Genomic DNA, 26,722 nt, shown 5'->3' on the forward strand with positions numbered 1-26,722 from the left:
TGTCATGCTTCTAAGTAAAATCTGAAATGAAAATCCTGCTGTACTGCTTTACACAGAGGAGAAGAGGGAGAGTCACTTGATGCTTAGTGTTTCATTTTGCAATGAAAGAAATCGCCAGACACCACTCTTTTGAAAACAGGACATGCCATGAGCCCCCTCTTCTACCTGATTTCCTCATACGCATCACTGAAATAGTTGCTATTAAGCAGTTTATTTTGGTGACGATCACACTGTCAATTACATTTGACATTGATATGTTCAGAGCTAGGTCAATAATATTGTCAAAGCCCGAAAGGTCTCGGAGATGAGAGTCTAGAAGTATTCCGCAGTCTCAGGGATCATTGTCCAGAGGCTGTATCTCCTCAGGGGCGACCCTCTAGCACCGTCACCCCTGGACTCAGACACAGCTGGCTCATCCGCAGAGGATCCACTCCTATCCTAGCAGCTGCTTTATCTACAGAGCATCCACATCTATACCAGCGGCTGGCTTCAGCAGATAAAGAAGCTGCTTGGGGGCCAGGCTAGCTAGAGACAACTTCTCTAGCAACTCAGAGGGAAGTCACGGGGTCTCCCTGTTTTCAAGTATTTTACAGCAAACACGACACAAAGCATGAAGTCAGCTCAGGTACTGATTTATAAAAGTGACAGAGGACAGACGGGGAGGAGATATGAGAGGGGCCAAACAACATCCCGGTGGCCTGCGGGGCCCACAGCTCTGCTAGGGCAGATCCTCCATGCTACAGTTCAGTGAGACGGGGCGGCGGGTAAGGCTGCCTGGTGACACCTGCCCAGGATGACGAGGGCAACTGCCCGGCTTGCTCCATGTGTGAAGGATACCTGAGGCCTCCTGCAGCAGGGAGAGGCATATCAGAGAGGTCAGCATAATGCTTCTTACAGCAGCTGCCTTATTAGGATATGGCACCATTAGAGAAGGGGAAAAGAGAAGCATTATCCCTCAGACAGGAGAATTATTCTTGAAGGCCACAAACAATGCTGTATCTATGTTCAAGAAAGGCTTTGAGAATGGAGAGAAGTGTGTATGCCTTGTTTCTTTGAAACTTAATTTATATCCATCAACTGATGAACAGTTAAATCAAATGTGGTATATCCATACAGTGGAATATTTGTCATAAAAAGGAATGAAGTACTGATTCATACTATGACACGGATGAACCTCAAAAACATGCCAAGTGAAAGAAGCCAAACACAAAAGACCACCTACTGTAAGATTCTGATTTTATGAAATGTCCAGAAAAAGCAAATCCATAGAGACAGAAGGAAGATTAGTGGTTGCCTAAGGGTAGAGAGGATGGGAGGATTCGGGGTGACGGCTAAGAGGTACACAGTTTGTTTTTGGGGTGATGAAAATATTCTAAAATTGATTGTTGTGATGGTTACAAAACTCTATAAATATATTAAAAACTACTGAATTGTACATTTTAAATGGGTGAATTGTATGGTGTATGAATTACATCTCAATAAAAAACCCTCAGAAAAATAATTTATAAATTTACTACAACACCAATAAAAATTCTAAAGGGTTCCCCATCTCCTGAATTTGGCAAGTTGACTCTAAAGTTCATCTGGAAGAAGAGCCAAGACAATTTTTTAAAAAGGATGATGAAAGAGACTGGCCTTGGAATAATAATAAAACATACTATAAAGTTTGAAAATCCAAGCTGTGTGGTACCTGCATAGAAATGGAGATAAACAGAAAAGAAATAAGTTCCATGTAAATAAAGGAATTTATATTATATTATGAAGAGGGATTTCACATCAGTGAAGTGCTATTGAAACCATAAACTATCCAGTTGGGAATGGTAACTCTAAATCTCAACCCCCACCAGACAGGAAAATAAATTACTAATGGAATTTAAAAAGCTACATGTAAAACCAAAACCACAAGAGCATTAGAAGAAAACATTGGAGAGTGTTTTTATGATATTAGGGTGGGGAAGGAAGGACTTCCTAAGCAAGACACCAAATCCAAAAACTAGAGAGGAGATCTCTCCTTTGTGTCCCCTCCCGCTTTGCAATGACCTGTTTGCTTGTTTGCGAGTCCCCTCCCCACTACACGGAGGCTCCACAAGGGCAGGGCCCAGGTGTGTCGTCTTAGTCACCCTATGCCCTGGCACACAGTAGGAGCTCAATAAATAAATACCTGTTGAAGGGACAGATTTGACTACGTAAAAATGAGCAAGTTCTATATAAGCAGACACAATAAACAAAGTTAAAAAGACAAATAATGGCCTGGCAGAAAAAATATATTAGGTTGAACCATATAAAACTCCCCATTTGGGGGGGGTGTCAAAAATGATTGAATATTAGCAATTTCATGTGGTTCAACCTAATATTTTTAACACATACCAGATGAAGAATGAATACATCTAATTTACAAAAAGCTCTTACAAAACAACACCAAGAATCCAATAGAAGAAATAGGTAAAAGCTGAACAAGGAGATCACAAAAGAAACAAATGCTAAGACACATAAGAAAAGATGAAAAGTCTCACGGAGGAGCAGGTGGAAATAAAAATGGAAACAACACAGGGTTTGTTTGCCAGATTGGTGAAGCACAATTACACTAAGATACCTGGTTTTGCGAAGGATGTGAAGAAAAGTGCACCCCAACATCAGAGGCTGGAGGACACACGGGCGTAAACTTTTCTGGAGTGGAGCTTAGTAGCTTAGGAGTAGCTATTCGGCACGCTCTTAGAACTAGCAATTACACTTCTAGGCACGCTTTCAGAGAAATATGTATTTTAACACAAATGCACAAGAAAATATGTACAAGGATATTCACTGCAATATAACAGCTAAAAACTGTAGACAATTTAAACATCCTTCTATAGAAAAATGGTTAAACTACAGTAAAGCCTTATTATGGAAATAAATGTAATTGCTGAAAATGATGAGACTTGGAAAGCTGGCCACGACATTTGTGAATGGAAACAAGCAAGATACAGAAAGTACGGCTAGTTGGATCTCATTTTTCTGAACACAACCAAGAAAAATAATATATGCAGGTCTATCCACACACAGGAAAAGGTCTAGAAGAATACATACCAAAGGGTCAAGAGTGGTTATCTCGGGGGGCGGGGGTGGGAGAATTACACTTCTATATTGTTTGATGAGCATTTACTCCTACCGCAAATTTTTTTAAAAAGGCAAGGAGCAATAAAAAATGTGCTGCCTGCTTTGGAGCAGAGAATGAAGTAGAGGGAGCCATTAGAGGTCCAAGGACATGGATCTAAGTTGAGATACCACCAAGTCATATAAAGAGCACAGGTATTAAGGTCAAAAGACCTGAGTTTGAGTTTGGAAAACTCATTAAATCTCTGAGCCTTGGATTTCTACCTGTAAAATGGGCTGATACATCTACCTTCAAGAGACACTGGGGCCTACTGAATGAAATCAGGTACATCAAAGTACTCTGCAAATGGTCAAGTGCTTTAAAAATCAGAGTGATATTACTGGTTGGCATGGGAAAGCCCTGGGTTTAAAACTGGAAAAATAAGGCTAGTACTACAAAGTCCTAAGGGAAACAGGGATGGGAAACGATGAATTAAAAGAGACTTAAGAGACATATCAACCAATTAGAATGCGTGGACCCACTTTGGACCCTGACTCAAACAAACTGTTAAATATATTTATGAGAATTAGGAAAATTTTAATACTGTTGTATATTAGACTATATTAAGGAGGTATTATTACTTTTTAGATATAATAATTGCATTATGACTGTACGTTTCTGCAATCATCATCTTCTAGAGATATATATGGAAATACTTACGGATGAAATGATATAATGCTTGATATTGAGATTTGCTTCCAAATAATTCACAAAGATGAGGGGGTGGAGAGTGGATAGAAGTACAGATGAAACAGGACTAGCTGTTGAAGTTGGGTGATGGGTATTTGGGGATTTATGTGATTACTTTTTCTACTTTTAAATATGTTTGAAACTTAACAGAACTAAAGTTTTTGTAAAAAATGAATGGGCTCCACCTTCCCAGGTCTAGCAGAAGGTACCAAAGAACCATTTTAAGTCTGTTGCAGAGGTGACACTGAGTGCAGCCTTGCCAAAAAAGGATTCCTTGCCTAGAAGGGGCACAGAAACCCATGCTTTACTGTGTAAACACTGTGGATCAGCAATGGTTTCACTGTTCAGCATGTGGGGCTGAACCACATACCAAGATTAGAAGCAGTCACATCTATCAAAGAAAGGCACGGTACTTGGAAGTAGTAATGGGAAGGGCGTCTATAGAAAGTAAAGGAAAGTTTGGTACAAAATATAAATGGCAGCTAACAAGATAATTAAATATCCAATTAGAATTGCAGCTGCTGAGGAATATTTTTAACTGGCATAACACTGTTACCGAGATTTCATGCCAGCATTTAGACTTCAAATGTAGATTAATGAATGGACTAATACCTTCCTAGACCTTTAACACTACTTTAGAAAAAAAACTACTGCAAGAAGCAAACCAAGATGAGCTGCACTGCTCTTAATAAAGTTAAACACACAGAATTGACCTATTAATGTGAGGGGAAAATAGAAAGTCCTCCCGCACAAGCTTTATTTACATGCTTTTGGCAGCTAAATTTTAAGTAATCTTGCTTTTGCTTAAGATCCCCTGGTAAAGTGACCTTCCACCCTTACTCCCAGGTCTGTCCTGGTTGCTGACACTTAAGGGAATAAGAGATGGTGTCATTCAGTTGCCTTAACTTTTTGAGACTGCCTCATAAAAGACCAAAACACCATCCCTTTGAACCTCACCAGAAAACCCAAATGGGATGGATCAAGTGAGACACTTCCTATGCTCTCCCCCTCCAAGGAGCTCCTCTCTAGTCCACTTCTCGTTACCCTCCTACCCCCTGCAGCAATGGCTTTCTCCGAACACCACAATAATCCACCACTTCTAGTCTAAAGAAAAGGCTTCAAGTTCTACTCTGCCACAAACAAGGAGGCAGGGAATATCACAACGCATCTGTGAAATGAGAAGATTAGATGGACAGTTTTCTAAGGTCCCCCTCAATGCTCTGAGTCCCACATGAGCTTCTCTTTAACCAACTAAGACAACAAAACCAAAAGGAGAAATAGAAGCTTCTCAACTCCTTTGAAGACTCTACCTAATTTAGGCTGGCTGGAGGAGGAGTCTGGGGCTGTAAGAAAACCTAACTGCCACCCTGACATTTAATCACTCTATCCAAAGTGACAAGAGCCCAGTGGGATAAGAGGTGGAGGAGGACGGGGAGAATATGTCCTAGATGTCTCCTTGGCCATTCTATTACCTCCAACGTGAGCCGCATCCTGGTGCCACAACCTTTCCTCCTCTACATGTCCACATCCTGCTCCTGAGATACAGCATGTGAACTGAAGTGTGAAGGCCTGATGTACAATCTAAAATTCCAGCTTTCACGGATGAGGGCCTGTGTTTGAGACAAGTTCAAAAAGATCCTAACATAACCTCAAATAAACCATCAAACTATCTGTTTATAGCGGAACATAAACGTATCAATTTTGTCAGTTTTGTGACAAAGCAGGTCCTTTTAGGTGACATCTGCAACCATCTCAAGAGATAAATTCCAAACTGCCAAAATAGGTTAAGCTGTGTATTCTAAAGCCACCATCTCTCCTTTAGGAAGACGTGCCTACTGGCTGCATTCTTGGGAAAAACAAACAGACCGCAGATAAGAAAGAGCAATAGCTTGTCCAACTTGGTGCTCATGCTTCTTACCCACATATTCTGAGAGGAAGACGACAAAGAACGGAGTGACCAGGTCATTAATTCCCTGGACATACCCACTGGCAGGGTGTCGGATGGCCCAAATAAATAGAATTCTTTCGAAGATCTAGGAAAATGAGAAAGAAAGAAGACATGACTGTTAAATCATGGGGACACACTCCCTCCCTCCATTTACCAACCTCACAGCTTATCTCAGCCTTGCTGCAGAATTTTTAGGAAAAATTTTTAAATACTGTGGAACAAAGGAAGCATATAAATATAAAAAGTTTCTAAGATGCTAACCGCTTTTAAGCAGGGGTAGATACGCCTCGCTGTTTATCTATCTTTTCAGTATGTAGTCACCATGATATAAAATCGGGAAAAGGAATGGCTAGTGACACAAATGGCTTAGAGAAACGTTTTCTATGGGTGTCATTAATTCAGGCCACCACACTCTCAGCTGTAGATACATTTCTCTATTTCAAGGGGCAAGATATCAGAACATCTAACTTCTAAATTTCTTTCGGTCAATACAGGACTTAGACAGGAAATGCCTTCTCTGCCACCCGCTCCTTTCTCCCTGCTGAGAAGAAAGCAGACCTAGACCTACATTAGTTCTAACCCAGCCTGAGCAGGAACTAGTGACAGGCTGTAAATGCAGGAAGTCACTTCACACGTCAGGATGCAACTCAGACATTTGCTGGGAACAGGAAGTCAAATAACCAAATCCTATGGACTCCTAAAGCCGGGAATTTGAGAACAGAGAAATCAGCCAGGGCCTCCACGAGAAGGCCTCTGAGATTAAGTATATTAGCCACAAGAGGCCAGAGGCCAAGATTGGAGAGAAAGAAAAAATCTTTACGGTCCCTTTACAGAGTCCGGCCCTGTCCCATTCAGCTACATGTCCCTCTGCTTTCATTAGGCCCTCTGAGTTTTTCCCTCATCTTCTCTCAACCTGATAATACTCATTCTCTGGCTTCATCCTGGTGACCACAACTCCTTGGCCCGACGCTTTCTTTAGACTGGCTTTGACCAGGCTGCCTCCTGTCTCTGTGAAGCACACCAGAGGGAGGGCAGAGGTGATAGTGACTACATGCGGTGGGATGGGAGAGGAGAGGGCCTCCATAGCATGTGGACTCTGCAGAGCCCCAACCAGTCGGCTCTGGAGGCAGATTGAAGAGGCCCTCTCAGAGGTCAGTTGCAAGGGTGAAAATACTTCCCAGGGAGAACAGTAAAAAGGAAATGGTTGGGGCCGGCCGCGTGGCCGAGTGGTCTAAGTTTGTGCGCTCCGGTTGGTGGCCCAGGGTTTCGCCAGTGCAGACACGGCACCACTCGTCAGGCCATGCTGAGGCGGCACCCCACATGTCACAACTAGAAGGACCCACAACTAAAAATACACAACTATGTGCCGGGGGACTTCGGGGAGAAAAAGGAAAAATAAAATCTAAAAAAAACAAAACAAAGGAAACGGTTGTATGGTTTTGGCATTGGTTAGCTGGTGTAAGAGAGAAGTGGAGAATCTAGAGACACAATAAAGGATGTTTCCCAGCCCCTGTGTTGAGTCTGCCTTCCAGCTGGCAGAAAGAGCTGAGAAATATTCCCACTGTCAACACTGCTGCCCTTACAGGCAGTGAGAACAAAGGCCCACCTGGAAGGAGCTGGCCCCTCTGCCTCCACTAGACTTCCTCACCTGCAGCCCTCTGGGGCTGAGGGAAAGGTGTGGCGTCCTCATTTGTGTTAGGTCCAACCCTCTATGGGGGCCTTCTTACATTCTAACTCTCTAGTGCCAAATGACCCCCTCCCTCCCTTGAAACTGTAGCTCAAGCCAGACCCACCATGTTCAGGAAGATCTCAAGGGTTCTCTGCCCTCTGTCTCCTCACACCACCTGTGATCTATGTCTGCCTGGACATCTCTGGTAAAAGCTCCTCTAGGTTAGTCCTTCTGAAGGACTTACCAGGGTTTCTGCTCCACACTATCAGTCCCTTGAGAATGCACAAATCCTTGGCAACTGGCTTTAACAATGGCCAAGAGCATGGAAGCCAGCTGTTCAGAATCAGGAGACCTGCGGCAATCCCTCTCTTGAAAGGATAGGATGATGCAGAGTCACGCACACTGTACAGGTGAAGACGCCAAGGGGATGGAAACTGAAGGGGACAAAGCCTGGTTACCAGGGGAGACCACGGACTCTTCACCACAGAAAAAGTCTGGGATAATCTCGCCTTGCAAAGAGAAGAGGATAAGATAACCCCTGAAGGTTTTTCTCACACCTCTTCTGCGAGTGTGGGTAATTCTGACTTACTATAGTCAATGCTCGAGTATCTTCCTAGTTTGCAAAGCAAGTCCTTCAGTATTCAGTGTTACTTAGTTCTCTGCTCCTTGGTTGGCATTTTACTCTATTTAAGACGACTATAGCCTGCTAGATGAGAAGGTGATTCAAGAAAAAATTGGGGAGACTATAGTTTGAGTTTCCCTCTTTGTAGTCAGGTTCTACTACTAGGAGAAGCCTTTAAACAGGCTACTTTCCCTGTCTCCAAGTTTAGAGTAAGCATGCACAGGTAAAAAATAAGTATCTAAACATCTCCAAGTTAAAATGAGGAACAAGTAGGGCTGAGCCATGGGAAACTGAACTGGAGACACAAGGGATCCTGCATGGCTTTTAGCTTACTTTGAGCTGAACCTTATAGGTAAGATAAAGGTGTCACCCTCAAAGTCTTCCTTATGCTGTTGGTAAGTCATGAGGGATCCCACCAGTAGAGATATCTATACTTAAACAGAATTAAGAATATGATCTAAAGTCAAATAGTAATTATTTTGAGCATTTCTACCACCGTGCCTCTCTATTATGAGGCTAAGTGAGAACAACTCAAATAGCACTTACACCCAGAGTCCTAGCTATCATGAAGTTGCAAAGGAAACCTGTAATCTCAAGGAGTTCATAGGTACTGCTTGGGTCAAAAGATAATAGTCCTACCGAGACCTTCCATCTGCTTCACTAACTTATTAGGTCTCAAAGTATCACTACTAACTCAACTTCTGGATATACATACAAAATAATTTAAAACAGGGACTTAAACAGATATTTGCCCACCCACATTCATAGCAGTATTATTCACAAACCCTAAAGGTGGAAGCAACCCAAGTGTCCATTGATAGATGAATGGATCAACAATATCTTATATACATATAATGGAATATTATTTGGTCTTTAAGAGGAAGGAGATTCTGGCACATGCTACAACATGGATGAACCTTGAAGATACTAGCTAAGTGAAATAAGCCAGTCACAGAAGGACAAATGTATGATCCTAATTATTTGAGGTACCGAGAAAAGTCAAATCCATAGAGATAGAAAGTGGAATGGTGGTTGCTGGGGAATGGAGAGTTATTGTTTAACGGGTAAGAGCTCCAGTTTAGAAAGATGAAAAAAAGTTTTAGAGATGGACCAGTGGTGATGGCTGTACAACAATGTGAATGTACTTAACACTACTGAACTATACACTTAAAAATGGTTAAAATGGGAAATCTTATGTTATGTATATTTACCACAATGAAAAAAAAATCACTACCCTGGCTTGATAAAGTAGAGCAAACACAGGACTAGAAATTCTAAGACGTGGGTTCTAGTCTTCCTTCTGTCATCAGGTGGCCTCACAGCTCTGGGCAAGTCCCTTAAGCTCTCAAAGCACTACCTGGCCCATAACAAATCTTTGTTATGAGGATCAAATGAGAATGCACGAGAAAGTGCTCGGAAAGGACCAAAGCTCCATATCTGAAAACAAGGTACAATCACGATTAGCTGTAAACCTGCCCATAGTTGGAGGGAGGGCTACAGCACTCTTCCACGCAGAGCAGGTGCCAGACAGGTCGGGTGGAGAAGGGCCGAGAACGCTAAGTACTTCCCTCACCTCCTGAACAAGTGGTTGCTGGAACAATGGAATGAGAGGATTCGTCCTTGGAATGTCAATGTGAATCTGAAAAAGAGAAGCCACGTCCAAAAACTCAAATGCTGGTTTGTTCTTTTGAGAAGTTATTTTCTTAAGAACCAGGAATCAAGGGAGTAAGAATAGGAGCACAATTTATCTTTAGAAAGAATTGACACACACATGGAGGCCAGTTAAACCTACCTGTCCATCTGGAATACATTTCCATAACAGCAATGGCTTACTGAACAGTGAGGAACCCTCCTCTCTAAGACACCACTTACATCAAACAGCAATAGGCTTCACAACCTGAGACAATCACCTGCTTTTCCTATTGCTCTAAAGCCTGTTTCACTCTGGGCTGGTATTTATTTAACAGCTAAGATCAAAACGTGTACCCCTTTCAGAATCTTACTCAACAGTTCCCCAGAACTAAAAGAGTTCTGACAGCTGCAAAAACGTGCCCATGCAGGGAACTAGAAAAGGACCTGCTCAGGAAGTCGTGACATGTAAGAAGTGGGGAAGAACCGGGGGAGCTGGCCTTAAGTAACTGACACCAAAAGTTCTGACTTCCATCACCAAAGACGTCACTATGGTTGGCTTCGGTCTCTGGATTTCCCAACGCCCAGCCGAACAATTCTAAGGACTGTGTCAGCAGCAGAAGAGCTACTTCAGTTCGTGGGGCTCGTTGTTGACAGCTGCCTCCCCTGGTCTCTCCCCCTCTGCAGCCACCAGCCTCCTCTTCTCCCCCTCCACCTTCCCACAGGCTGTGGGGACCACCGTGAGCAATGATGAAACACTCCCTGCCAAGGCTGCTGATGGCTACAGCTCCTGCCGACAGACAGACGTGGGTGCTGAACAGGCCCTGCAGCTGCCAGAAGGACACACTGATGTCACAGTCCAGAGGGACTGGGTGACTCTCGAGTGAACTCATCTTTCATCTGGTGCCCAGAACCCTCCCTACTCGCAGTGTGGTCTGTGGACCAGCAGCGTCCGCATTGCCCGGGAGCTCGTTAGAAGTGAGGTCTCACCCCAGATGTACTGAATTAGAATCTGCATTTTATCAAAATCCTAAGTGATTTGTATGCACATTAAACTTTGAGAAGCACTGCCACTGACCAGTGCCCAAAAAACTCTATCTATTTAAAGTGGCTAAAATCAGAGCTACTGAATTAGAAAGAGAGGAAACACTTCCAGGAATAAATTTAATTCCTATCCAGGACACCATAGCCTGAAGACTTGGAAAACCTCTACCCCGACAGCACTCCCAGAAGACACCCCTTAAGATTATGACTAGTAAGCAAAAAGGCAGCAGGTGATGACCATACCTGTCTGTAGGTATCCTGGTGATGTTCCTCATTTCGAGAGTCATAATACTGTTCAATGAAGCCAAAATATTCCTCCCGCTTCCGCTGCAGGGTCAACTTCCTCCTCTCGGTGTTTGCAGGGAGATAGCCCTGTAGACAGGACTGCTAGTCAGATGGGGACAGACATTGGTTGGATGAATCCTTAATTTTTATTTCAGCCTGAGCAGTGGTGTGGAAACTATCAAAGGAATGGAAGGAAAACTGCCAAGAGGACAAGGGTAAACCCTTTCAGGCTTTGACCACCCAGTGTTTGTCCTCTCCTCATTCAACGTGAGCCACATGTGGGCAGATGAAGCAAAGCCAACTTCCCCAGGGTTATTTACTCTTGTAGCCCTGCGCTGTGCTCGGAGCTCACACTGCTGGTGAGCACTCCAAGCTCCCAGAGTTGGCACAGCAGAGCAGTGAATGGAGGTCAGTGGAAGGGAACTGGACCCAAGTCAGGACCTCGGGTGGCTGCGTGTGTGCAAGACAATACTTCCAAGGATCGCAGGGAGATGGCCACCTCCACAGCACATTTCAGGGGTGTGCCGTGTAGGTTTGTACCAGTTACACACTCTTTTCCAGGGCAACATTCAGAACTACCGGCTTAGGAAGCTGAATGGAATCTGTGACATAGCAGCTGTGATGCCCAGACACAGAACTTCTTGCACAGCCCCCCCTCGCCCCCAGCCAAAGCTCCAGGCCAACTTTCACTCTTATCCCTGGTCTAGATCCTGCTCTTAATTCTTACATCTGTTCCTCTTCCGTTCTCAGCAAATCTACTCCTAATAGCATTCAGATTTATTAGAAATGGCAGAGGGAATGGTTACGTGGCTGCAAGAGTGGGGATGGGAAGCGTTAGGAGAGAGACCCTTCCTCGTGCAGACAGCTATATAACACATTCCACGGCGAGGGCCTGGAGAGCTGGGACCGTGGTTTATTCATTTTTTTACACCCTCACAGCACTCGGCACTGTGCCTGGCAAACAGCAAGCCCTCAATAAATCCCCACTAGACGAAATGAGTGAATTTACAGACTCAGGAAGTCCAAGAGTCCTATTGCAGTGGCTGGCACGGTGCTCTGTACTTAGTGCGAGTGGGTCTCCTGCAGGCTTCCGAGGAGGCCCATTTATCTACTCTTCACGGCTGCAAAGTGGGTTTCACCCACTTCGGTATTCCTCCTGACAAAGGGGTAAAGCACAGGGAATGTGGGAGCTTGCCCAATCATGTGCTGGGATCACCCGGCCTCACTGTATTCTGCCTCCTCGCTGTTGAGAAAGTCAGATTATGGCTACAGGGACAAATCTGTGCTCTTCTAGGTGTGTGGGAATAAACTCTCGAGAATGTGTTTCTTCATGCACAGAGACGGAACTACAGTCCCACAGTTCCGTCATATTCAGTAGGACTAGAGAAGTCTGCGGAGTGAGACTAATGTGCCCAGACTAACCTCAACAGGTGGGAAGGGCTGTGTGAGGCTCACGCTTCTCGACGCAGGGGGTAGAACTCACCGACAGGAGTCTCCAGGTTACGGGTCGAACCTCCCTGGGAACCCCTGGCCAGCTACACTTCCTCAGTTCATCTGCAAACAGATGACAGCTTCGTTGGATTTAGCTCTTCCCACAAATGCCCTGAAACAAACCTCAGCCAGCGCTGCCTGACGCCTCCCACAGTTCAAGGAAGAGATCACCACCACCAGCTACTGACGAGCACAGGGAAAAAGCCCCAGACAGCAGCCCTGAGCAGCCAAGTGCCAAGGACACGGCTCTGCAGCGGTGATCCAGTCAACTCAGAGACTAGAGTTAGAGGGAAGAGAAAGACCAGTGGGTGTGGTTTCAGTAAGAATCGCCTTGAGGTAGGGGAGACCAAAGCCAGAAGAGTAGCACTACGGTCTACAGGCCCCAGAATCCAGTCCCACCTAATTTGGGCCCTAATTTCTAGTAACATACTTCTGACTTAATACCTGCATGTCACTGCAAGGGGCACCAGATCAGGAGATGCTGGAAAAGTAAAAGAAGGAAGAATAAAGAGCAGTAGCTTCCAGGTGTCTGAGAATTCCCCTCACCAAGAGTCCCCACCTTGCCCAGGGCTCTCGGGGACTCACCTAAGTCAGTGTTGTGGCTGGAGAGAAGCTGACGGAACTTTTCCAGGCGGGTTTTCTCCCGGACAGTCATGGGGGGAGCCCCAGAAGCGTTCTGGTCTGAGATCCGGGCAACGAGGGGGATGATGGGTCGGAGAGGGAGTGACTGCTGTTTGTGGAGCGGGTTCCTCAGGCATGAATCACCTGAGATAATTTGAAAGAGAAAGAGAACAAGCTGCACGAAGAGCACGGATTCTGAGAAACCCTAAACCTGACTGTTGAGCACCGGTCTCCTCCAGCAGAGCTGCAGCTGTGTGGTTTGTGCGCTGCCTGCAGGTGCCCTGCTGAGGGGCAGCCAGGGGATGGAAACCCAGCCGTGCTCCCCTCGTCTGCCCAGAGGAAGGGCTGCATTTTTATCATATACACCGAGGCCCCTTATGTGCTAACAGACTCCAGATGCTGTAGCAACTTTGAGAACTTTTTTGGCAACTCCAGGGGAAAAGCAAATGTTGTCGTTCTACCTCAATCTAGAATTGGTGCCTAGCAGTGAGTTTGGCGGCAAGGTAGTCTAAGGCGGTGTTTGCCTTCCCTTTTCACGTCACGGAGCACATAAGAAATGATGACACTGTAGGGCACACTGCAATAAAAGGTGGCTGCTCTCCTGAGGCCCCACGCCCACCCAGCTGGCCCACGGGCTGAGAGCATCACATCCCGGCACACCTGCAACCTGTCCTTGGCCCACCAGAAGGGTGAGCAGCTCTGGCCTAAGCAATCCCTCTCTGGATGGCTGCAGCTGCCCTGTGCTCCCGCATTTCCTTTCAAAATGAACCACCTTTCAATTCTGCCAGGATACGACAGAAATAACAGGAACACAGACTCAAGCTGAACTCCTGTCTGGCTCTAGACACTTCTAAACTAAATGGTAGGTGGGAGAAATGAGCAATATAGGACTAACACTTATTGAGTGCTTACTAAGTATAAGGCACCATGCTGGTCACATTTACATGTGATCTCTCATTTGATACTTACAACATACGGCAGCAATTTATGACTATTTTATAGAAGAGGAAACTGCAGCTCAGAGGGGTTAAGTAATTTGCAAGGGAGAGTGGAGATGCCACCTCAGGCCTGTCTGACTCCACAACCCTTATTTATTTTACTACCCTAAACAAAACTCAGTTTCAAATTCCGACTGTCTTTCATGACAGTTTCATATTCTTTACGTGTCCGGGCCTTAAAAAGGAGTCGTCACAACAAGAATTAAACTGTGAATACTAACCAACCAACACAGCTAGAAGGTTTACAGAGACAACTGCCCCAGGGCACTTGGCTTAAATGCCTAGTGTGACACGGGGCCTAGAAAACACAGGCCACACACCACAGAGCTGAGACTGAGGAGCAGCCCAGAGATCACTGACTGACAGATCGACGCTCACAGGAGGGAACCTCTAAAGGGAATGAATGCTCTGGGGGTCCTGGCTGCACAAGGGCAGCTCATTAGGGATTGGGTTGGGGTCTTCCTCACACGGGAACCCCCTGGAGACCCTCAATCATGGTGTGTAGATACTTTCCATAGCCTGGAGCTGCGGCCATCCAGTCAATCAACACTGCATGTCCATCTGCACACGGCATTAAAGGTTCAGTCTGGGGCCTGAATCAACAATGGAAAGTGGCTGTGGAATGATTTTAAAGGGCTTACACACAATTTCATGACCACAGGTTTAGTCTGAAACTGTAGAAGAAGTTCTGCTGGAACGTGAGCCAGGACGGGCTCCAGGGCTCTGACGTTCTTCAACTTCCTTTCACTCTTTACCAGTCAGCTGTTTTAACTTTCACTAGAATGATGGCACTTCCCTCTCCAGCTCAGAACAACTGACTTCCGTAAAACCCTTTAGGGCCACATTAAATATAGCAATGGGTACTTGAAAGAGTACGAGAGTCCCCAAACATCTGATAAAGCCATCACCTCAGCCAGTTATTGCAGCCACTTTCCTGGAAAGAAACAGAAGGGGCATCTCCTCCCGCCCCACCCAACCTGATGGGCAGGGAGCTGTGACCCAGGGCCTTGAGGCACATGTCGCTCCTTCCCTCAGGAACAGGAAGAAGACAACCTCATGCTAGTGGCTGTTCCCCAGGCTAAAGAGGCCAAGCACCGATGCCAAACATTTGTGAAATTCAGCCACTAACAACTTCAAATACATTAGTCAATACGCTTTAAGGTGACCAGACCTAAAGCAATGTGAAACAATCAAACCACAAAAGTTTGGGACTCCACCATAGGGAAAGGAAGAAGAGAATGGCAGGCAACACTTGGGTGTCAGGAAGTAAAGTCTCAGGTCCCAGGGCCAGGCAGCCATCAAGGTGGGAGGACCAAGTACAGCTAGGCTCACTGATGTCATACTTCAGGCTTTAGCTTGCTTATTTATTATCCAGTGGAAGATCTGAGTGATACCCTCAAGAAAGATTGTTTTTATTTAAAATGTAATCCACTGAAAAGGCTGAGGCTATGGAGGGGAGGAGGATAGACTTACTGGAATTTCTGGACAGCTGGGCATCACTGCTGGACTTTGTGACCTTGTAGCTGGCAGGAACATCGGATGTCGTCGACTGGGACCGTTCTGGTTTCACCCTCAGCTTGCTGTGGTTTTCCAGGACTTGGGCTGCAGTTGCTAAAGCAACTTTTGAGTTCAGAGTTTGGAAAGAAGGGGAGGAAAAGTCCTCTTCTTCATCATCGCCAATGTCCCAAGCATCACTGGTATTCCGGGCAAATTCATGAAAACTGGAGGCCTTCTTATTCTTCAGAGAAACTGCATTGACTTTTGACCGTTCTTTAATGAAGCTTTAAGAAAGGAGACACCATTACCAAGGAATGGTCTGACACATCTAACCACCTTCACTTCCTTAATACAATATTAACAGTATTACAAACTATCTCATACACAATCATTACTTTCTTCAAAGCAAAAACCACCCGTATCCATTCCTCATCTACATGCAGCCAGACTAGCCCTTTGTGCAGAGAGTGATGTAGCAAAGACAGCAACGTTCACCAAACATTCCACGTGCTCCTCTATACTTTCCAGCCCCCTTGCACTTAGGAGAGGCCATAAGACTAGTTCTGGCCAACGGGCTGAGGAGAGAAGTGAGGTAATCACTTTCAAGCCAAAGTATAAAAGGACAGGTCTGAGTTCTCTATAAGCTTTCTTCTATTGTGGTAACTGGTGAGGCTCCCGACGGTGGCGCCTCCCTCAGCCTGGATAACAGAGTGACTCTGTGGAGCTGAGTCTGCCCTCCACTCCCACCGGACTCCACTTTGGACACATAACCTGAGCAAGAAATAAACCTTTGTTGTGTCAATCCACTGAGATCTCAGAGTTAATCTGTTATGGCAACATAACCTAACCTATTCCTTAGAGCAGGACACAAACTACTGGTAGAACAAGAGATAATTTTAGGTGGTCCATATGTAGCATCAGACACCAAGTTTCAAAAAGAACAGGTTGTTCCTTTTTCATTCTGTTGAAGTCCCTCTGCTAGCCTAGAGGAGACAGTTGGTGCTACTCTGACTTAAACGCTATTTTTTAACAAAATGAGGACAGCTTCAGGATTGACATATTTGCAAGCAATAGGATCTGGCTTAGAATTTAATTAATAAGATTGTTTTGTTTTTCACTGTGTTTATTTTTAAGGTTTTCTATTTTTGGCAAATGATACTGGTTTTCCATTTACAGAAGTGATAAGCTATATTTTAAAAAATAAATCTATTTGAGTAAATAAAATGAATTTATTTTTTAAGATGCATTTACTAAATAATAGTACAGAATATGGCAAAAACTCATGAGGATGGTACATGACTAAAGTTTGGGAAACACTAGATTAACTCACTGAGGAAAGAGGGCCTAGTCCTCAGAGTCGTCCAGACCATTCCTACTTTCCTAAACCTTTTCTCTTTATGTCTCCTCCTTACGGCCCGGGGGCCCTTATTCTGGATCCAGGGGACTGCGTGGTTGGGACATTTCTAACTCAGTCCTAACTAGCAGACCTCATACTGCCAACAGGGAAGCAGAGGACAGAGCCTTGTGTAAGTTTACACCTAGGGGCTGGAATGTAACGGGGTAAACACGTCGTTACAACGCCTCATGTTTCCTCCAGCAAGGCAGGGCAGCTCTAGAGGGAAACCGAGGCTCTGCCAGAAGAGCTGCAGGTCCCCCGTTTCCAAGAGATGTTTCTTCCCTCTGGGTAGAGGCGGGTGGTCTGCTGACCTGCCCCCCCCACCTCGATGAGCCCCACACCTACTGTGAAAGGCAACTACCATTAACACTGAGAAATGCAGTCTGGTGACTCAGAAAGCTCACTGGAATGTCTCCACTATTAACACCAAAAAAGGAGTAAGATGTCACTGAAGCATTATTTTCAAACGCTAGTCACACAGAGAGTAAAGGAAAATACATCACACAAAATATGAGAGAGAACATGAGATTATAAGATGTAACAGTTCAAATATGATGAAAACAAGATACCATTTTCCACCCACAAAGTTAGCAAAGATTTCGCCTTATTCTCTTCAGTGCTGACGGGGTACTGAGACCTGCTCTCTAACACTGCAGGTGGGGGTGTATGTCGTACAACGCCCTGGCAACACACACACCAGGAGCCTTACAAATCTCTGCCCGTGAGAAAATAATCAGAGAGTCACACAAAGATGATCTAAAACAGTTATAATGGTGTTATCTATTTTGGTTAAAAACTGCAAACAACATAAACATCTAGAAATTGGAAATGTTGAAATAAATGATGGTTCAGCCACCAGATGGAATGTTATACTGCCATTGAAAATCACATCTTGAAGGCTATTTAATATCACTAGAAGATGATCTCAATAAAGAGAAAATTGGAAGCAAAATTATATATTTTTATGCTCTCTGTACTTTTTTTAAAAAGTATATGCATACAAAAGACCAGGAAGGAAATACATCAAAATGTTAACCATGCTTATCTCTGGGCTGTGGAATTACAGGTGATATTTAATTTCATTTTTATACTTCTATGAATTATTCATGTTTTCTACAATGAGCATATTATTTTTATTAATCGGGGAAAAAGTTGTTTTGTTGGCTATTATCAATCCCCAAAGTAAGAGTACTTATAAACCTACAGAATGGACAATCAGAAATGAACAAGAGCCCAAATCAAAGAAAATAAAACTGAGGAAATGCAGTGCAAATATCCACATGTCAAAAATCCACCCATGAGGGGCTGGCCCCGTGGCCGAGTGGTTAAGTTTGCGCGCTCCGCTGTAGGTGGCCCAGTGTTTCGTTGGTTCGAATCCTGGGCGCGGACATGGCACTGCTCATCAAACCACGCTGAGGCAGCATCCCACATGCCCCAACTAGAAGGACCCACAACAAAGAATATACAACTATGTACCGGGGAGGGCTTTGGGGAGAAAAAGGAAAAAAATAAAAATCTTAAAAAAAAAAAAATCCACCCATGAGCCAGAATGCAAATTACTCCTCTGCAGACCTGGTGAGGCCGTAGGTTCTGGACTCATCACTATGACTGCCTCTCCCCTGGAAAAGGGGATCCAGCATGCGCCACCTGCAGGACACCCTCGGAGGTCCACTGTCATGAACAAATAGGCAGACGTGTAAGAAAGAGCCGCCATCACTAAAATACTGCAGGCGTCTGTGGTTATTCCTGCTGCTCTCCTCCTTAGAGGCTACCGCTACCTCAGGACTGCACGTGATGAATCCAACAGGGGTATCAAGTACTCTGGATGCCAAGGTTAACTACTGGTTTCTTCTGGTTGATGTTTCCTAAATACCCTCTTGCTATTTTGAGAATTCTTTAAATAAACCATCATACCAAGAAGGTGAATTTTAACTCAGGTCAAAGAATTGACTGGATGCTGACAATCTAACATTGGGTGAAGCATATGCATATGGATTAAAACACTACCCCAAGAGATGGGCCATACTGAGCGGCAGGTTCTAACAGACACTGAGCCTCCCATACAAACGAAGGAGGTAAAGCGGCTGAGTGGTGGGTACGTGAGTGTTTGTCAAGTTCCTCTTTACACCTTTTCATGCATTTAAAGAATTCCACTACATTTGTTGAAGCAGATGAAGATTCAATATAAGAGAACTAGATTAAGAATTGGAATTTACTCATATGAAGACTTTTGCAAACGGAAATGGGAAGGACATTCCAACACAATGAAAAGGAAAGAAGGAACGAAAGGCTGTCATTCTCTGTGACAGAAAGACATGGGATTCAAAGCAGACCATTTTGAGGCTGCTAGAAATTATTTTAGGATGTCTTATTTTATAAAACTCAAAAACTCAACCAACCAATTAAAAAAAGTCCACTCTGTCCTGAAGAAAGAGGTCTTCACAGAGGAAGGGGTTGGTATCACGTGGAGGGGTGGGAGTCTGAGAACACAAGAAGGTTGGTGAGAACCCCGTTCGAGAATGAAAGAGCGGAGGGAGAGTGGAAAGGCACCTGCATTACCACTGACAGAAGAAGAAAAACCTACAGACCGGCGACGACGATGGGCAGATTTCAGGCTCTGAAGCTTTTCCACGTTGATTAATTTTGTTCTCTCCAGAGGAGATAATATAAATTCATATATACATAATAGTTCACATTTATTGGCTATTCACTAGGTGCCAGGCTCTGTGTTAACATTTATATATATCCATTTTCTCACTGATGCTCATTCCTAAGCCTATGAGGTGCCATTATTATTATTCCCATTTACGGATGAGGAAACCGAGGCTTCCTGAGGTCATGAGCAGGCAGTGAGCCTGGGCTCTGATCCAGGCCTCCCTGGGTGCAAAGCTTGCATGCACTCTTTAACTACTGTACCTAGAAAAACTGGTTAAAAAGAAGGCCCAGTAGGATCTGCAGCCTGGGAAGAGGAGTTGCCAAGCACACTGAGCACAGAACACCACAGCTATAGTTTCTCCAGTGTGCATGCTGATAGCTCTGACTCTCTCCCTCGTAGGAATAACTTCTCGTCTACCAGGAACGGGCTAAGTACATCAGCGGCCAGAATGGGGAGATGCCATGTCCAGAGATGTGGTCCTTGGAGGAGAAATGTCTCTCTTCCCTTTTGACCCCAACGGTCACAGTAAAAAAATCAATCTAAGTAATTCTAGCTGGGGGCGCCTTTGGTTTAGAGGCTGCCTTATTTTAACAAGGTCCCAACTAATTTATACTTAACCCAAGGTACAAGAATGCTACACTGTGGCTTGAAGTTTAACCAAGATTCTTTAAACAGAACTATATCAAAGTTACAACCAAACTGGCCTCTGACAGACACCTTCACTCTACCTCCTTACAACTGCATGCCAAATTAGAGTTTAGAAAGCACTTTCACAGATATCTCATTTAATCCTCACAACTCTGTGAGGTGAGTCTTATTATTTCTATTTTATGGGTGAGGAAACTAAGGCTCAGAGAGGTTAAGTCATTTGCCCAAGATCACAGAGCTACTACGTGGTAAAGAAAAAGGGATTCAAGAAGTGCAGGTGACACTAAACACTCACAAAAACCTAATAAATGGCACATTTGAGAGAAACTTAGTTGTCTGGTGAATGTATTTTTGTTAAATGGTAACACAAAGACCTAAGGATATATATTTTTTTTGTATTTTTTTCTTTTTGAGGAAGATTAGCCCTGAGCTAACTGCTGCCAATCCTCCTCTTTTTCCTGAGGAAGACTGGCCCTGAGCTAACATCGTGCCCATCTTCCTCTACTTTATATGTGGGACGCCTACCACAGCACGGCATGCCAAGTGGTGCCATCTCCTCACCCGGGATCCAAACCGGCGAACCCCAGAGCGCCGAAGCGGAACATGCGCACTTAACCACTGCGCCACCAGGCCGGCCCCCCAGGATATTTTGAAAAAGAGTGGCTACAGGTTAGGAAACAAAAGATGACTCATATTGTAATTTGATTAATACTACACTGTTTTACTGATACGGCTGTTCACTTAGTAGAAATATGACACAAATTTATTTAGAAAAATAATATTGGACACTGGTAAGGAAAGTGAAGCAAGTGGGAATTAAGTGACATTCAAATAAATCCAGTCTTCTCAATAACTAATGTGACTTCAGGTGAACCAGCTTTATAACTCAGAACCAAGAGCTATCACACTTTAGTATCGATTCAGAAAACAATAAATTTAGAAGCTTGTCATACCATCAAGTGGGGCCACTCTGCAGTAAGATTAGTTTTATCTGGGCTATAAAAATTATTGCAGGCAATATTATCACTAATGGCAATAATTTGGCAAATTTAAGTCAATATACACAGATGGGGAACGACTTACTGTGCTCGTGCAGTTTACATGATTGAAGACCCAACGTAAGGCTTCTGCTGTGACGAGGATTAACCACACAGTAATTAATGGTGGTTTGAAGTGGAACGATAATCATGCAGCGGAGAAAGTAATAAAAATGTCCCAACAAAGGTACTAAAATAAGGGCGATAAATGTTTTATAGCAACAATCTGGAACTGTAAAGTGGTCCACTGCAGACCTAGATGTTGTCCCATGTTAGAAAGAATTAATAATACGAAACACCATGTGTATGGAAAGCGCAGCAAGTTATTCAGTGACAATCATATTCCTCCCAAAGTGCCGAGCTAAGTGATTTCTCCTATTGAAAGTATGATTGCAGCTCTGCCGCATGATCAGTGAAAACAGTCATGGTTTCATACCACTAATAGGTGGGAAAATAAGACTATATAAAGTTTGTCTTGGCAGTTTAGGATATGGTGTTATTTCTCAAGAGCTGTCCTAAATACAGAATCAGGGAACACTGACAGGCAGGTCCAGACAAGGCGTGGTGACTCTGACCCAGACATACAATGGGATAGGCCATCCCACTGCCTTATGTCCAGGTGGCCGGACATGTTAGCCACGTGTTTATCAAAGGCTGCTATAAAATAAGTTGGAATGGATCCATTACCAATCAACAAATCCTGGCTGTGAATGGAACTGGCTACAAGGAACAGAATGCTCAACTGTTGTAAAGACTGTGCAGCCACAGCGCTGGGCTTGTGTCTCTGCAATTCTCCTGGCCTTTCCCTCAGGTTACAGTCAAGTGCTAAGCTTTCAGCACCCCATTTTCACACTACCACATTCAAAAGCAGGAAACGTGAGTGAAGGCAAAAGGAGGCTTTCTTCACAAAAAGATCTCTCTCTGATCAAAGGAGAAAATCTAAGAACCCTCCGTCAGGAGAAATTAATTTACCTCTCACTGGCCAGAACCAATGAGACGAGCCCACCGTGCAGACCAGTCACCGGGATTACCAAGGAATTATTATAAAAGGCTGAACTCATCCAGGTACCTGCTCTAAGTACATTGTCACCTGCTCGACAGCTGAAATTACGGTACTTGAGCAAGGAAGCCGCAGCGGCTGCTGCTGGCTGGTGGGGCTGCGGGCAGGGAAGGCTGCTGGGTGAGGGGTCCACAGTGCCTGCTACACTGGCCAACAGACCAGAGAGCCTACTGTTGGGAAAACCGGGAAATAGTAGAAATTCATTCTACTTAATGGAAATACCACACAAATATCACAGAAAATATGCTCCCCTTAAGAAGAGCTAATACAAGGTACAAGCTAAGAGACATTAAAGAAAAGCTCGTTGTGTAAGTAAAGGCAATGATTTCACTCCTTCATTCCATAAATGTTTACTCAGTGCCTACTAAGTGCCACATGCTGTTCTAGGTACCAAGGCTATAGTGGTGAACAAAACAAAGTCCTGCCCTCAAAGACCTTACATTCTAGTAGTTTCTGATATAAAAATCATGCATCTTACAGAAAGAACAGCAGTCCTGCTTCCACAGTAATTCAGAAGACTTTACCTTCCCCATACCGGCCAAAATGGAAAAAGAGCACACTGCAGAGTTACAGAAAGTTCACCACACATTCAGTTATTAAAAGAAAAATTACCACATTGATAATGCATATTTGACACAGCATTTTTCCAGGTATTCAAAATACTTTAATGTACGTTATCTTTACTTCCCCATTGACCGTGAAGGAAGAAAGGCTGACTATTACTACAGGCCCCAGGAGGATGAGAACCTAGGGCTCCCATCCCTCTAGAATCATTCAGCTTTCACTACAACTCCAGCTTTCCTAGAAATAGGTCTCTGTAATAAGCACGTCCAAAGATAGAGGCTAAAGTTCTTAGAAAATCTGAGAAGACAACTCATCTCCTCATCTAAATTCATTGTGGCTGGATGATGACCCATGAGAGAAAGGTGTGAGAAAGCGGTAACTGGGGGTACAGATCCACACCCACACAGCTTGGGTTTAACTAGGGTCTCTGCTGTGTTTGAAAACAATTTATTAGAATTTTACTAGAGAAACAGCCTCCAGAAAGCTTCTAACTCTACTGCATGGCTGGGTTTCCTTGAGCGTGTCAAAGAGAAGGAGGACTTGCAGAATGCCAGCCCTACAGTTAACAATTCTATTCGCCCTAGTCCTCACAGTGCAACTGAGAAAAAGGTGGCAGACCTATATATACTCAGACGCAAGAAGCCCCAGAAACCAGATCTCCTGCTAGAAGATCATCAATCATCCAATTTCAGGACAATATTTAATCAATAAATACTTTTTCACCAGAACAGAGAATCCAACACCAAACCCTACATAGACCAGTTTCCACCTCTGATGTGAGTTACTCTCCCACTTAGTAATGGACTGTTTAGAGGTAAGAGGAGTGCTCATCTGATCCAAAACAGAGCAGAGGAGAAAAAGTCAAAGTAGAAACGATCATTCCAACAAAGTAGGGGAGGGGTCAAGGGTTTTGGAAGAAGTACACGCGAGAAAGGAAAATATCCTGACTTACTTCTTGGTGAGCCGAGGGTCCAGAGGAGGGTGCTGTGCTCCATACACAGGCTGGATGCTGCAGGCAAGAAGGAAGGAAGAAGCAAGACGTCAGGAAACCAAATATGTAGGGTGAGTACCACCTGCATCACAAAATTGGAAGGGACTTTGAGAAACAGGTCACCTCCAAGAACACTACATTCAAGCCAAAGGAGAGCAACCTGCTCTTTAAAACTAAAGTCTTTGAGAATGTTCATCTTCCCTGGTGAGGTTTCAGTGCCTTACATACCTGATCATCGGGAAGTTCTATCTGTAAAGAAGGCAGCATGGAAAGGTAACGGATTTTAGAGTTGGAGAGAGCAGAGTTCAAATGCTAGTTCTGGGAGCAATTACTTCCGTCAACTCGCACTAAACTACTTCACAACTTTGAACCTGTTTTCTCATCTGTAAAATGGGAATACCATCTACCCTAAAGGATCACTTGGGCTAAAAGACAGTGATGCAACACTACCTATCAGGGAAGAGTAACCCAAGGAACTCTCACACACTGCTGGTGGGGGCACAGAGTGGTACGACTACTTCAAAAGACAGTTTGGCCACATCTAGAAGAACAAAATGTACATACTCTAAGACCCAGTGTTTTCACTCTCACATATGTATCTTAAGACAAACATACACATATACGTATCAGAAGACATACAGCAAACTATTCATAGCATTATGGTTGCTTTTAGCCTCAAACTAGAAATAATCCAAGTGTCCATCAACAGAGAAATATACAGTCATATGTTCATATAATAGAGCACTATACAGCAAGGTAAATATGTGAAGTAAGGCTGCAAGTAATAATGAGAATGAATCTTACAAATGTCATGTTGAGTACAAAACACGCAAAGGATAAAAGAGCAAATACTCTATGATTTATTTATACACACCTCAAAAACCGGCAAAAATTATTTCTATTCTTTAGGGATGCATCCACAGTAGCAACATTATGAAGAAAGCAAGGAGGGGCCAGCCCGGGGTGTAGTGGTTAAGTTTACATGCTCCATTCCAGCAGCCTGGGGTTTGCAGGTTCAGATCCAAGGCACAGACTAGCACCACTCATCAAGCCACACTGTGGCAGTGTCTCACATAAAATAGAGCAAGATTGGCACAGACATTAGCTCAGTGATGATCTTTCTAAAGCAAAAAGAGGAAGACTGGCAACAGATGTTAGCTCAGGGCCAATCTTCCTCACAAAAAAAAAAGGCAAGCAAGGAGTGATTAACATAAAAGAATGTGGTTACCTCTGGGGGGAAGGAAGGAGGTGTGATAGAGAACAGACACAAGGGGGCTTCTAGGGTGTTCACTTTGTGATTATTCATCAAGTTATCATACTACACAATTGTTTCATGTACTTTTCTGTAATGATTCACAATAAAAAAAGAGTAGCCTGACAATAATTATATATGAAGTCAAACTGTTGTTCAAGTGCAAAGGTGAAAGAAAAACACGTTTTAACATGTAAGAACTCACGGCATATGGTTTCCTTGACTCCTTCCTGAAGAAACTACTAAGGGAAAAACTTCAATTAACAAAGAGATACACAACTATAAGGATCCACAACCAAAAATATACAACTATGTACTGGGGGGCTTTAGGGAGAAAAAGGAAAAATAAAATCTTTTAAAAAAACAAAACAGAATAAAACAAACCCCAAAAAAACATAGAGATAAATGGAGAAACTATGGCAAAGGACTGATGGAGAGCATTTAATTGATTTAACCTTAAGACCAAGTCTTAAATTTGAGGCTTTATGGTTGCAGAAGAAAATGTAAAAATAATGTAACTGGTAAATGTTAAAATGGGACAGAGGAGGGCCAGCCCCAGTGGCCTAGTGGTTAAGTTCTGCATGCTTCGCTTCAGCAGCCCAGGTTCAGTTCCTGGGCACAGACCTACACCACTCATCTGTCAGTGGCCATGCTACAGCGGTGGCTCACATACAAAAAGAGGAAGATTGGCAGGGGATGTTAGCTCAGGGAGAATCTTCCTCAGCAAAAAAAAAAAAAAAGAAAGAAAAGAAAAGAAAAAAAGGACAGAGAAAAAAGTAGACAAATAAGTACACTGATTTCCTCATCTCTTACTAAAAAGGCTCAAAAGATACTTAAAGCTAATAGCTCAAGTAAGAGGCATAAGGATGTTTTAAGATATAAAATAAAACTAAGAAAAACAATATAATCAACTAAAAGCAGGTAGGGATGGGGCAGGAAATATATACTAATTTCATCATTGCTCATAGAAGGGAGTCAACAGATACTGTCTCAAGAAATATGGTATAAAGTTACACGCAATCACTAGAATAAAAAGATACATATACAGAATATACACATGCAGACCCACTTCCCAAAGCAAGTACAGTCCTTATAGTGGAAGACATTCTGAAAAGAAAATATTAAAAATAGAACAAAGACCAAATATATCAATCTTGCCAATAAATATAAATGGGCTAGACTTACCTATTAAAAGAAAAAGGATTATTATCAACAGGGGACTGGTTAAACAAATTACAGTGTATCTGCTAAAAAGAATGAGGCAGGGGCCGGCCCCGTGGCTGAGCGGTTAAGTTCGCGCACTCTGCTTCGGCGGCCCAGGGTTTCGCGGGTTCAAATCCTGGGAGCGGACATGGCACTGCTCATCAGGCCATGCTGAGGTGGCATCCCACATGCCACAACTAGAAGGACCCACAACTAAAAATACACAACTATGTACCAGGGGGCTTTGGGGAGAAAAAGGAAAAACAAAATCTTTAAAAAAAAAAAAAA

General features: G+C 43.8%; 1 protein-coding gene across 6 annotated transcripts in view; it reads right to left on the minus strand.

The window, feature by feature from the left end:
• The window catches only part of TBC1D22B (TBC1 domain family member 22B), a 66,294-nt gene that overhangs the window by 29,806 nt on the left and 9,766 nt on the right, over window positions 1-26,722 (minus strand). For 2 of the 6 annotated variants that reach the window (XM_046640331.1, XM_046640328.1), the window contains exons 2-8: window positions 23,941-23,997; window positions 15,604-15,911; window positions 13,097-13,276; window positions 12,504-12,574; window positions 10,979-11,107; window positions 9,636-9,701; window positions 5,742-5,856 (exon numbers count right to left, since the gene is read on the minus strand). In XM_046640331.1, coding sequence (XP_046496287.1) covers window positions 5,742-5,856; window positions 9,636-9,701; window positions 10,979-11,107; window positions 12,504-12,574; window positions 13,097-13,276; window positions 15,604-15,911; window positions 23,941-23,997 — 926 coding nt within the window. Of the gene's footprint in view, window positions 1-5,741; window positions 5,857-9,635; window positions 9,702-10,978; window positions 11,120-12,503; window positions 12,575-13,096; window positions 13,277-15,603; window positions 15,912-23,940; window positions 23,998-26,722 lie in introns of all 6 variants that reach the window. The other 4 variants (XM_046640330.1, XM_046640326.1, XM_046640329.1 and 1 more) reach the window with 3 other exon arrangements.

Source organism: Equus quagga, chromosome 15 (assembly GCF_021613505.1).
Source record: "Equus quagga isolate Etosha38 chromosome 15, UCLA_HA_Equagga_1.0, whole genome shotgun sequence".
Classification (NCBI taxonomy): domain Eukaryota; kingdom Metazoa; phylum Chordata; class Mammalia; order Perissodactyla; family Equidae; genus Equus; species Equus quagga.